Raw genomic sequence first — 13,010 nt, 5'->3', positions numbered from 1 at the left:
AAAAAACGATCAGACAAAAAGTCGGTAGTACAAATTTTCATTTAAAAGACTAATATTTTTGCTAGAAATTTCGTTTGAGAGCAATTGAACATATTAGAACTTTATCAAACAGATATTGAAATCAGATTTCGAGTCAATTATTAGGAACGAGTAAAGCGAACTGCTCTTTTTGCATGGTGTTTTGAAAAAGTCTTTCAAGCAACGAAGCATTTGAGTTGAAATTATTTCAATTTAAATTGTGCGTTTCCTGTCTTTTCTTTTAGAAAACGAGTTGTTAAAGCCACAAAATGGTCTAACTGGCGTGCTCAGTTTATGCCCTCAATTTGATTTTCATAAATGAGTAAAATTGACAAATGTCAACGGGGGGATAGTTTGTCAGCCGATATTAGCCAGCTTACAAAATATCTTCAGAGACGAGAAAAAATTTAGACGTTTAAGCCTCGACTAATGACTGATATTTTCGACTAATATTTTCCCGCCTGAAATAATCATCATAATGGTCACTGAAAAAATGCATAAAATGTCAAACCAAACCTCAACAATTGCTATACACATCGCTTGTGATCACTTAAAGACGTCAATGGCTCTAAAGATTTGAACTTTACTTAGTTTTTGTTCATACTAGTTAACTTATCATCTCAAATAGCAAACTGATATAAAATTTTAACGCACATTTTACGAGTAATTATTCTTTGAAACGTCTTTTAATATCAACTAATGATTGTCTCACTGTACATTCGGTTTGTACACAGTCCCCACAATTCGCAAGTGGGCAAAATTTAGTCAATTTGATTGTTCTTTGCCCAAATTGGATTTTATGCAAAGCCGCTGGAGAAATAGTCGCACTTTTTCGTTTCGCAGCCGGGGTTTTGGCCTTACCGGCCGCTCGACCTCGTGCCGCTGGTTGCTTTCTGGCTTTGGAAACGGATTTGGCTTTTCTGGCTGCCGTTGTTGGGATAACACTTTTTTGTCTGGGGGCTTTGTCTTTAGCAGCCGGCCGACCTCTGGGTTTTACTTCTTTTTCAGTTTTTGGGGCTGCTTTGTCTTTAACAGCGGGTGATTTGCTCTTAGGTTTTGCCTGTTTTTGTGGTTTTGATGCCGCTGGCAAAGTAGTCGCTGTTTTACGCTTCAAAGCAGATTTTGCAGCTTTATTGTCAGTTCGTCCTCTCAATTTTTCCTCATTTTGATCAGCGGGTTTTTCTTTTTGTTCAGGTACGTCATCAATTATTTCGTCATTTTTCTCATCTTTGGGTTTTTCAGTTTCCTTGTCCCGTTTTTTGTCTCTCGGTGACTTCGAATTATCGTTCAGATCTTCGGACCGCTGCTGTAACATTCGGAACTGTCTGAGTTCCAATTCGCGCTGAGAAAAGCCATCATCAAGTTTGCCTGGCTTTTTGTTGCCAGCGACTCGGTTCTTGTCCCTTGGCGACTTCGAATCTTCGCGACGCTGCTGTAACATACGAAATTGTCTGAGTTCCAACTCGCGTTGAGAAAAGCCCTCATCAAGTTTGCCTGGCTTTTTGTTGCCAGCGACTCGGTTCTTGTCCCTCGGCGACTTCGAATCTTCGCGACGCTGCTGTAACATACGAAATTGTCTGAGTTCCAACTCGCGCTGAGAAAAGCCCTCATCAAGTTTGCCTGGCTTTTTGTTGCCAGCGACTCGGTTCTTGTCCCTCGGCGACTTCGAATCTTCGCGACGCTGCTGTAACATACGAAATTGTCTGAGTTCCAACTCGCGCTGAGAAAAGCCCTCATCAAGTTTGCCTGGCTTTTTGTTGCCAGCGACTCGGTTCTTGTCCCTCGGCGACTTCGAATCTTCGCGACGCTGCTGTAACATACGAAATTGTCTGAGTTCCAACTCGCGCTGAGAAAAGCCATCATCAGGTTTGCCTGGCTTTTTGGTGTCAGCGAATCGGTCTTTGTCTCTCGGGGACTTCGACTTATAGTTCTCATCTTCGTGTTGCTGCTGTAACATAAGAAATTGTCTGATTTCCGTTTCCCACTCGTCATCATCAGAATTTCCAGGTTTTTTGGTGTCAGCGACTCGGTTCTTGTCTCTCGGGGACTTCGGCTTATAGTTCTCATCTTCGTGTTGCTGCTGTAACATAAGAAATTGTCTGATTTCCGTTTCCCACTCGTCGTCATCAGAATTTCCAGGTTTTTTGGTGTCAGCGACTCGGTTCTTGTCTCTCGGGGACTTCGGCTTATAGTTCTCATCTTCGTGTTGCTGCTGTAACATAAGAAATTGTCTGATTTCCGTTTCCCACTCGTCGTCATCAGAATTTCCAGGTTTTTTGGTGTCAGCGACTCGGTTCTTGTCTCTCGGGGACTTCGGCTTATAGTTCTCATCTTCGTGTTGCTGCTGTAACATAAGAAATTGTCTGAGTTCCGTTTCCCACTCGTCATCATCAGAATTTCCAGGTTTTTTGGTGTCAGCGACTCGGTTCTTGTCCCTCGGCGACTTCGAATCTTCGCGACGCTGCTGTAACGTTCGGAACTGTCTGAGTTCCGATTCGCGCTGAGAAAAGTCATCGTCAGGTTTGCCTGGCTTTTTGGTGTCAGCGACTCGGTTTTTGTCTCTCGGGGACTTCGACTTATAGTTCTCATCTTTGTGTCGCTGCTGTAACATATGAAATTGTCTGAGTTCCGTTTCCCACTCGTCATCATCGGAATTTTCTAACTTTTTCGTTTTTGCACCTTGCTTTTCGTCGCTAGGCATTTTCGATTGCAGGCTGTCATCTTCGCGCGGTTGTTGTAACAAGCCAGACTGCCTGAGCTCCATTTCGTGCGTGGAAAAATCTTCATCCGAATTGTCTGTCTTTTTGGTGTCAGCGACTCGGTTTTTGTTACTCGGTGACCTCGATTTAAAATTGGGGTGTTCGAATCTCTGTTGTAACATGCGAAATTGTTGAATTGCATTTTCTCTTTCGTTGTCTGAAACTTCTGGTTCCTCTTTTTTACTTCCTGCCTTTTCCCTCAGTTCTCGCATCAATTGGAAGTTTAGGATTTCATGCGCCTTGGCATCGTCTTCGTTGTTATCTGTTTCTTCAGGATTCAGGTGGTCATTAAAAGAATCTTCACGGTTCTTTTGCAGTAACCGAAACATTCGAATTTCGTTTTCTCGGTCGTTGTCAATTTCGGACAAATGACCATCCGACGATTGTTGATATTCATCACGAAGCCCGAAATTGGCCGAACCATCATTTTCTTTTGAACGGGTTCCAGGTTGTGTAATATGAGTCTCCCGTTCGCCCGCTGCCGCATCGCTTGGGATAATTCTTCCACTCGGTAAGTTTTGACGTTTATTATGAATCATTTGCTCGGTCGAAGTCATTTCATCAAATCCAACTCCTTTCGGGGCTTCTATTGAGCTCTTTCGTCGCGGACGCGAAAGCCCAGCTTTGTCAAACTGTTCGAGCACTGTTGGCTTGCTTGACGCGCAATCAAACTGGTCGGTATTTGGCCCATTTTTAGTTGACATTTTTTTGTCGTTGACCTTTTGATCTTGCGACTGCTGACTTGAAGATGAAGTACCCTGATGTTGACTTACTTCGCCCCTTCCCAGAATTTTAGTTTTGTTGACATAATCCGGACTTTTGTCCTTTTCGTCATCGTTAGAGTCAATTTTGATCGGTTCTGAAGAATTACTGTGACTTTTATCAGCTTCTTTGTTAAATGTGGTGACGTCTTTGGGTTTTAAAATCTTAGTTTTGTTCACGTAATCACGTTGTTGCTGTGAAGGCTGAATAAAATTAGGCCTTTTTGAACGATTTAAAGTTTGTTCATATGTTCTATTCGTCGGTCTGTTTATGGAACTAATAATTGTTTCGGAATCTTTGCATTGTTTACTTTGTGTATTTTGCGCAACGTAATTTTTCTCATCCGAAAATGTAAACTCCTCCGGGTTATTTGTGCCATTGTCCAAATTTCGTTGTGCATTTTGGCTATTTTGCCCAGGGTTTTGACTTGTTGATGGCATCGATGCAGTTCGAGGTGGAATATATTTGTGAAAATTTCTCCTGTTCGGGAAATTGCTTCCACTTTCGCTTGAAGCATCATTTGGAGCATCTCGACTAGATGGTCCCGGGAAATCGTGGATACCTGATGTTGCTTCCGGAGGGGAACGAATTGAATTCTGATCCGAATAACCGGAGAGGCTCCGGTTGAGAAAAGTTGGATTTGGAGCAAACCGGACCGTATTTTGGTTATTTTGCCGAGTAGTTGAAGTAGGTATTCCGTGGTAGAATTTTTCGTCTGAAAATGTAAACTCTTCAGGTCTATTATTAAAATTTTCAAAATTGTTTTGTGTATTCTTCTGACCAGATTGTTCTGTGCATGTTCCATGATAATGTTTTTCATCACTAAATGAAAACTCTTTAGGTCTAGCTCCAGTATTGTCCAATTTGATTCGGGTATTTTGAGTATTTTGATTAGTTGAGGAGGGAAGTAAAGCATGGCAAAATTTCTCACCAGAAGGTACAAAGTCATGCAATATAGTTCCATCATTGTTCAAACTCTGTGATTTTTGAGCTTTTTTTCCGTCGTTATTGTCCTCTCTCGAACTGTAGGGCGGGGGTGGGTATCCAGGTGGACTTGACATCGAAGAAAAAATTTGATCTCTTGCAAATGGAGTACTGGTAGCTGGTCCCGAACTAATAGAGTGTCGCCTTCTGTTTGAGTTGACAGGACTTCGACTTGTTGATGACGTTGATAAGTTTTGAGGCGGGATGTATTTGTGAAAGTTTCTCCTGTTCGGGGAAACGCTTCCATCTGCATTTGGTGAAGCATCTCTTAGAACATCTCGACTAACTGGTTCCGCGAAGTCCTGGTTAACTGATGTTGCTTTCGGGGGGTAAGGAATCGAATTTTGATCAGAATTTCCAGACATGCTTTGATTGTGAAAAGTTGGATTTGGAGCAAAACGAACTGTGTTTTGAACACGGTTAAAGTTTCTAGAATTGATGTTATCTGGAATAATCAACTGTTCTTGGACCTCTTTTGAAGAGGAGCAGCCTCGACCGGCACTGTTGTTAAAACCGTGTGAAACTTGTGGTGGACTGGCATTTTGACTGGTTGAGGAACTGTTGAAAAATCTGTGAGTTCCTCTGGGAGTTGATGACGCAAAAGTTTGGCTCGGTGTATCTAGGCTTCTCGAAAAAGATCCCTCAGAATGAGATGCAAATGGAGCTCTCTGATTGGCTGAGCAATGGCCCATAAAATTACTTGCGAATGGAGTTCTCTGATTGGATAAAGAAGGCTCCGCCGTTTGAGATGCGAATGGAGCTCTCTGATTGGCTAAAGAAGGTCCCATAAGTTGAGGTGCGGACGGACTACTCTGATTGGCTGAAGGTACCGCAGATTGAGCTGCGAACTGAGCCCTTTGGTTGTTTAATCTTTCGTCCAATTGAGATCCAAGAACTGTTTGGTCTGGCCATGCCCTATTTGGAGCGTGGGCCTGAGTCATTCGAGGATGGTTCGGGTTCCACATAAAAGCGGGTCTTGTTGATTGCAAACCAGGTGTCAGTTTCCGAGGACATACAGCTTGATTAGGCGGATTTCCGGGGCTGGGCGTCTTCTTGAAACTATGGCGAGGTTCTATGACATCCGATGCCTCATAGGAACCATGGCCGAAATTTCTATGTTGTCTAATGTCGGGTACAATTAACGGTTCGGACACAGTTCTAGTTGAAATGTCACTTTCGTCTTCTACGAACGCACTAAGTTGAGGAACAATAAACGGCTCGCCCGTTGATTGACTGTCACTGGTCGTATCTTCTGAAGAGTCCAGGTGTGGTACTATGAACGGTTCTTGTTGATTGCTTGGAACCCGATTCAATGTTGTCACTTCTGGAATCGTACCCAGATGCGTTCTCCCTGGTGACGCAAGTCGAGGTGTAATGATAGGGTCAACATTGCGTGATAGGGTCAACATTTGAGGAGCTCTGCCGACGTCTTGACCATAAACTGGAGTTTCAGTTGGCATCGCCGCCATTGGGGGCTGAGTGGGTATCCCTGACACCCTAAACGATTGCGTTGATGGTGCTGGTGTTGTAGAATAAATCGGCTGTGTTGGCATTTCAAAAGGCTTGCCTTGTGTTGCAAAATCGGTACCCAACCCAGGTTGAGGTTTTTCCGGAACGTTTGCTGCACTAGGTGTCGGCTTTTCAAAGAAGGGCACACTGGGCTTTGTAAAATCGGTTTTGGGCAAACCAGGCTGCAATTTTGTGGGCGATTTTTTAGGGCTGGATGGAGGCTTTTGACGCTCCGTTGGTGGTTTTTTGGGCGATAAAGGCGCGGGTTTAATCTTAGCTGGTTCGGTTGGCTCTGTTATTTTAATCGCAGGAGGCTTCGAGGTCTCTGGTACTGTTATTGGTGCTGGCGTCGGAGTTTGGGGTATATTCGCTTGAACTGATTCTGTTGGCTCGGATATTTTAATTGGCTGAGCTTTCGGAGGTTCGGATATTTTAATTGGCTGAGCTTTCGGAGGTTCCGATATTTTGATTGGCGGATCTTTCGGAGGTTCGGATGTTTTAATTGGTGGAGGTTCTGCAGGTTCTGGTACATTTGCTGGATCTGGTTGGGGAGGTTCTGATATTCTAATTTGTGGATGTTGAGATCCGGAAGGTACAGGTACGTCTACCGGATCTTGTTTTGGAACGTCGGGTACTTGAATCGTAGGTGGTTCTGGAGGAGTCACTGGAACTTCAGCGGGTGCCGGTTGAGTATCATTACCCGAACTTTCTGTTCCTTCATCTTCGGTTTGACTTATGCTTTTAACTCTCCATTCACGTTGCTGGACGGTAGTTTCGTCAACCAGAATTTTCTCGTTAGGATTTGGGCTCCTTTTGACGTACCTATGATGGGTTACCTTTGGCGGGAATTTTTGGCTAGCTATTTGGGTAATGCTCGAAGCTCCACTAGTTGAGCCAGATGATGAGGTTGAAGAACTTAGTCCCAGATGGTCACTAACTCCCGATGACGAGGGGTAAAGGTCAGAGCTGGGCAGACCCCTCAATCTTGCAATCGATCCGTGCCCAGCTTTGTTCGAGGATTGTTCGTCATTCCTAACCGGAGCATTGTCACTCGGGCTCTCAGTCAGAAATACGTCGTCTAAACCCGCATCCGTATCGCTTGGATCTGTTGTTGATCGTTGAATGTCATTCGCGGACGAAGCGGAATAAGGATACAAATCGCTACTATTTGCACTCAATCTATTCCTGCGTTCGGCATCTGAAACCTCTCCGCGTGTAGATTTAAATGAAGAGCTGCTTTTTTGTGATTGTCTAGTTGACGCATAATTATTTGAACTCACAGATCCGAATCTTGAGCCGTCAGACCTGACTACAGATGAACTTTTCGCAGTTTCATAACCAGAAGCATTGTCAACATTTTCTTCAGCTGATGCGTAGGCGTTTGACGACGCTGTTGAATATCTTTCCCTCCGTGAAGTTCGCTGGTCAGCTCGCAATGATGGAACATCGTCATCAATTGGGCCGGAGACAGAGTCCAGAGGTCGAGAGTGCACCTTTGATTGCCTGTCTTCCGATAATAACGGAGCTCTGAAACCGGATCCAGCCGTTGCAACTCCAGTCGGCGTCAGGGAATCTTGAGCTTGAGGTATGTTTCGATCACGAGCAGTATTACCCGCAACGTCTTTTCCTGGAACTGGTTGGTCTGAATTTTGGCTTTCAGGACCAGAGTGATATGACGACGATGTAATAGAATGGTATGCTGCAGTAGAGGCGGAGTCATATGGTGCTGAAGAAACGGAATGATATGCTTCCGTTGACCCCAAAGCCGCCATTCCACCCTGAGCATTTTGCAATTCCGCCTTCTGGTTTGGCTTTCTGGAACGTTTGCGTTGCGGTTTTGGCTTCTGAACGACTTCTTGATTACTTGACGACGTTGAACTGAGAGGTTGAGTTTGTCTTCTTTGGGGCGGAACATTCCTATTTGACCTGAGATTTCCAGAAATGTCAACAGTTTGATTCGTTCCTTGTTGGTTTTCCCCAGTCGTTTGTTGTTGAGTGTTATCCGCATTTAAAACGGGTGAAAGTACACGTCCCTGGTCATCTTTGTGGAACTCGTTTCTGGATCTGGACGCAGACTTTTTCCTCTCGCGGTTCAGATTTCGCATACGTTCCCACACCTCGCGATCTTCTACCGGGATTTCGGCTGTCAACTTTCTGCGTTTTCCGCTCAGCGATCGATCTGTCCCCAATGGTGTCACAGGAACGCTTGTGTCGGCTGGTACAAAAAATAGAAAAAGTGCTAAAACAGCCTCGAAATGTCCAGGTGACTGGAAAATGACATACTTTGTGAAATGCGACAAAAATTTGTCAGAGCTTAATTTTTTCAGCGCAAAGACAAAAACGTAAATGCATTTAATTAATTTTCAGTGATTTCAACTACACATAGTTTGTATTATAATTTTAAAAAATGGTCTTTATATTCTGAGCACAAAAGTCAAATTTTTGTTAAGGTAAATTGTGTTCACAAAATCATATCATATCAATGACATAAAATTGAAAAATCACACAAATGAATGAATTAAAAACTCAATCACCAAAGGCGGGCAACCAGAGTTGGAAAAAGTTGTCGGGCGAATCGCTTTCAAACGACTGGCAAGTGGTCCGCTTCGGTAGTATAGCCAGCTGGGGCTTACGGATTCTAGAATTAGGGAGGGGGTAATAGGAGTGTGTGTGATGGGGGCAAGAATTGGGGGGGGGGAGGGGGTTGGGGTGAGTGGGTTGGTTTCAAGTGATAGAGGGTAGCGTTGCGAAGGCTAGATGAGAGGGGGATTCAAATCGACAGCTGGAGGAGAGTGGACAATGGGAGTGTTGATAGGAGGTGGGGGGGGGAGTAATTGGGGCGCGAGGGCTGATGACTGGGTGGGGGGGGGTAGGTGACTCAGGGGTCAAACTTTTAAGATAAAAACCGCCCTTCACACCATGAAATTGTCTCCGCAAAACAGTTCTGGTGAGTGGTTTTCTTAGAGAATAGTAAGGCTTAGGGCTCTAAGAGAACTTAACGCCCTCCGAGCACTGCCTGTTTTGTCTCAATGAAAAGTCAAATGGGTCAGACGAAAAATTTCTCATGCAAACAATTTCATAAAAAATGACCACAGGACAAATATAATTGATACTAACTTCGTTTGAGATTATTTAATAAATAAATACAGCAATTAAATAAACAGTTTTAGCGAACTCACAGCTGCTGTAGTGTACACAAAAAAAGCCAAAAAACAACCAGAAAATGCGGCCAACTAAATGTTAGAACAAAGAAAAAACGAAGAAAAAAAGCCAAAAAAACAACCAGAAAATGCGGCCAACTAAATGTTAGAACAAAGTTAGCACTTATTACGAAAAAATATCAACCTAATTTACAAAAGATTTTGAAAAACTACAAAAAAAATTGTGAAACTTGAATCATGTTTCCTCATAAAAAACTATTTGGATTTCAAAAAAATAAATCAAAATTTTATGCAAATACATTATAAGAAAATTGCTTTTAACAAGTCATATACTTCTTTGATTGATTGCAAACATGTAAGTTTGAAAAATATAGCCAATTGTTTTGAAAAATTACGAGCTGGCTAATAATTTATACGTAAATTATTGGTCAAAAAAGTTTCTCAAACTTAAGAAATTTCTGAAAAATTGTGTTCTGTTATACTTATAATGGCTAATCATAAATACTTTGACAAGCAAAACAATTCAGACTTCCAAAACGGCTACGGTCGATAAATAATACGCCATGATCTGTCCACCTAGTTAAAAACAATTACTTAAAAAAAACAGTTACTCGATGCGACACTTAAAAGTTCTCTACTTAGAAAAAATTTTCTTAAGGCTGGTCCAAAATATTTTCACAAGGCTAGTAACTGATTTTTTAAGTAACTGTGTATGCTTTCATAATGCAGCCTCAAATTTTTTGATAGAAAATCTATAATCCTCAGCGATTCTTAGAATCTTTTTGGATATCGTTAACAGCTTCAGCTACCGCTTCACGCAATTCAATTTTTTTGTCAAAGTTATGTAGAGCTAGCTACAAAATAGATAAAAAGAACTCTCAACCCAATAAAGGTCAAATTACGTTATCATCTTTGATTTCATGTTTCACAGTTTTAAAACTATTGACTGTTTGCAAAATTCTGCCTTTTACCCCAGGCTCTTTTTCTTAAATATGGGTTTTTCTTGTCTCCAAATACAGTATAAATAACATAATTACTGCGTAAGGCGTGCAAAAAAAAACGCGCGTTAACACAATTTGAAGTTAGTTGGCAGTTTTTGTGAGGCGAATATACGATAACTTATACATGATGTGAGTATTTGAAGCATGTTCAAAGTTTCAAGAGATCAATCTTGCTCTGCTGAGCAACTGTTGTTTAAAATCACTTTGAACAGAATGAGAAATGAAACTAGCCGAGGGAAGTGAGAAAGATTTCGCGCAAAATGTTGCACAAGCTGTGAACTAAGGTAACGTAAAACGACTTTTAATTGAACTAAGTAAAAGAACTTAGCAGCACAAGTTCTGGCCTAGAATTAAAAGAATTTTTGGACTACAAACAAACAAAATAGACCTAGAATGGTAGAATGGAGTATGGATGGATTATGAAAACCATTTAGATAAAAATCCGTTGAAAATGTCGAAAACAGTAAAAATGTGAACAAAATGCCACTAGCCAGAACGAGAATTTTTGTTCAAACACAGTTTTCTTAATCCACAATAAAATTACAGTCATAAAATTTCTGCCCGCAAAACCTCTTGATTTTTCGCTCCACTTTCGGCGTGACCAAATTACATTAATATAACTTCAAAAATCATAAACACTTGTCAACATACTAAAAAAACTACGCCCCAACACAATTCAAATTGTTGAATTGTAAAAAAGGAGTACGCCTAAAGATTAACAACTAATTTAAAATTCGTAAACCAAATGCATCTTGAAAATGTTGCAAACATCATTGTAACATGTTTTGATTAAAAAAATTGGTCAAATATCGCGATGTTTTCATGCTACGAATCTTTCCAAGAAATATAACATACCAATATTGTCAAGATATTTTGAATTCGTCTCCTTTTGTAAAAAAAAAATAGGGCTTTCGCAATATAGCCTCTCCCCAACAAAAATATAGCCCCCCTTATGGTATAATTACCAAGATTGGGAGGGGCTATACATTATATGACCACTAAGACGGAGGGGGGGCAATAATTTGAAAGACCAAAAAGTTTAACTGGGATGAGCAATCCTTTTCACACCTGGAATTTTTTTCATACCTGGAGTCATATCTGGACGTGCCGAATCTGGGGTACCACTGATTGACTGAGCTGCCGGAGTATCGATAGAGACTCCTTGTCCAGCATATCCAGACGCACCAGCAGGTACTGGCGTTGGAACTGCATCCCTGTACACTTCAGATTTCCTGGACTTGGAACGTTTCTTCGACTGGGATTTTGTTTGTGGTACAGCGAGAGTTTCTTCGACTGTGTTATTTGGGAACTGTAATGGTTGGTTAGACGCTAAAATGAAGCAATGTTTCACTGCATATAAAGAGCTCATGGAGGAATATTAAACAGCAGTAGGTTTAACTAACATGAAAAATTTGAGAAGGTTATTCAACAGGGAAAAATTTGACAAAGTTAACCTTCTGGGAAAAATTGAGAAATTAACCTGCAAGGAAAAATTGAAAAACTTAAGCGACAAGAGCAATTGAGAAAGTTAACCTACTGGGAAAAATGAGAAAGTTTCCCTACAAGAAAAAATTGCTAAAAAATATTCGATAAGAAAAACAGTAAAAATTAGCCTATAATGAAAAATGGAAAAAATAAACATAAGCCCTTCAACGTCGGATGAATTGCCCCTATACTCTTGAAGTCAGGCGGGGGCAATTTAACTTAGAGGGGTGTAGCTTAGAAATGTTTTCGGCGCGAGAAACGCCCGTACAAGGGTTCGATTCAATGACCTCGAGGTTGGGCCTCTGATATCTTCACTACTCAGCTACAAGGCGGCCTCTGCTTCCCTTGTGCTCACAATCGCTTTTATCAACAAACTTTTTTCAGAACGAGAGCAACTTAATTCACTCAAAGATGAATAACTAAAATGTGAAAAAGCCACTCATGAAGTCACAGAATGTTCTAGAACAAAAACGCAAAAACTTTCAAGCGCAAAATTTTGCATAAAAAAGGCCAACGCGTTTACAATAATTGCTTAATAAACTCAATTGCTCAGAGAACAATTAATCAACTCGGAAAAAAGAGAAAGTAAACCTAAAAGGAAAGATTGATAAACTAAACCGACCGCCTCATTCTGATTGGTCAAAATACCATGCATGGTTCAACTGCTGGCTTCATTTCCATTTTCGTTTGAAATTAAATTTGGCTCCATGGCAAACAGATCGTCGCCAAATTGTTTTGGCAAATTGTCATTGCAACTATTTACATTTTGGATTTCAAACTATACTCAAGTTACAAAACTCTTAACAACTTGTGCAAAAAAAATTGTGTAAATTTCATTCTTATATATAGCCGGTAGGACGATGGTTGCAAAATAAACCGCTGAGACCCCACACATACAAAAATCATCAGGACCTTTAGAATACTTGCTGTTGAAAATATGAGAAAATATGATTAAAAATTAATCCTATTTTTAAAATAAATTTCAAGTACTGATTTTATTCAAGTATTACAGCCTTGTAATTATCAAGCGTGAACGACCTCTACTCAATTCAGTTTTTACATTCAAAACTCAGATTTTCTAATGACTGCAGAACTCATTTTGTGGAGTGACGTTCAGTCATGAGATCATGTGCATGGTTAAAAGTTTATCGCACCATTGACCTGCGTTATCTGTAAATATTGTCTCACCCAATGAGCGGGGAGAACATAGATAATTTTCAAGAGTTCAATGAAGACTGAAACGAGAAGAATTCTAAAACTTAAGGAGAACAGGACTGATGTTATAAAGAGCGATTGAGAAGAATGAAGAATTCTTCAACTAAAAACACACT

At 41.1% G+C, this 13,010-nt stretch overlaps 1 protein-coding gene across 1 annotated transcript in view; it reads right to left on the bottom strand.

Moving 5' to 3' along the window:
• Positions 1-581: 581 nt before the first annotated feature.
• LOC142348102 (uncharacterized) overlaps positions 582-13,010 on the bottom strand; it is a 28,907-nt gene continuing 16,478 nt past the window's right edge. Inside the window, exons 6-8 of the mRNA XM_075399267.1 lie at positions 11,281-11,523; positions 4,471-8,247; positions 582-4,254 (exon numbers count right to left, since the gene is read on the bottom strand). Of these exons, the coding sequence (XP_075255382.1) occupies positions 686-4,254; positions 4,471-8,247; positions 11,281-11,523 (7,589 nt within the window). The 3' untranslated portion in view covers positions 582-685. The remainder of the gene's footprint in view (positions 4,255-4,470; positions 8,248-11,280; positions 11,524-13,010) is intronic.

Source organism: Convolutriloba macropyga, chromosome 10, assembly GCF_964194025.1.
Source record: "Convolutriloba macropyga chromosome 10, txConMacr16.3, whole genome shotgun sequence".
In the NCBI taxonomy this organism is placed as follows: domain Eukaryota; kingdom Metazoa; phylum Xenacoelomorpha; order Acoela; family Convolutidae; genus Convolutriloba; species Convolutriloba macropyga.
The sequence above is the reverse complement of the archived record's forward strand: the minus strand, read 5'-3'. Positions and strand labels throughout refer to the sequence as shown.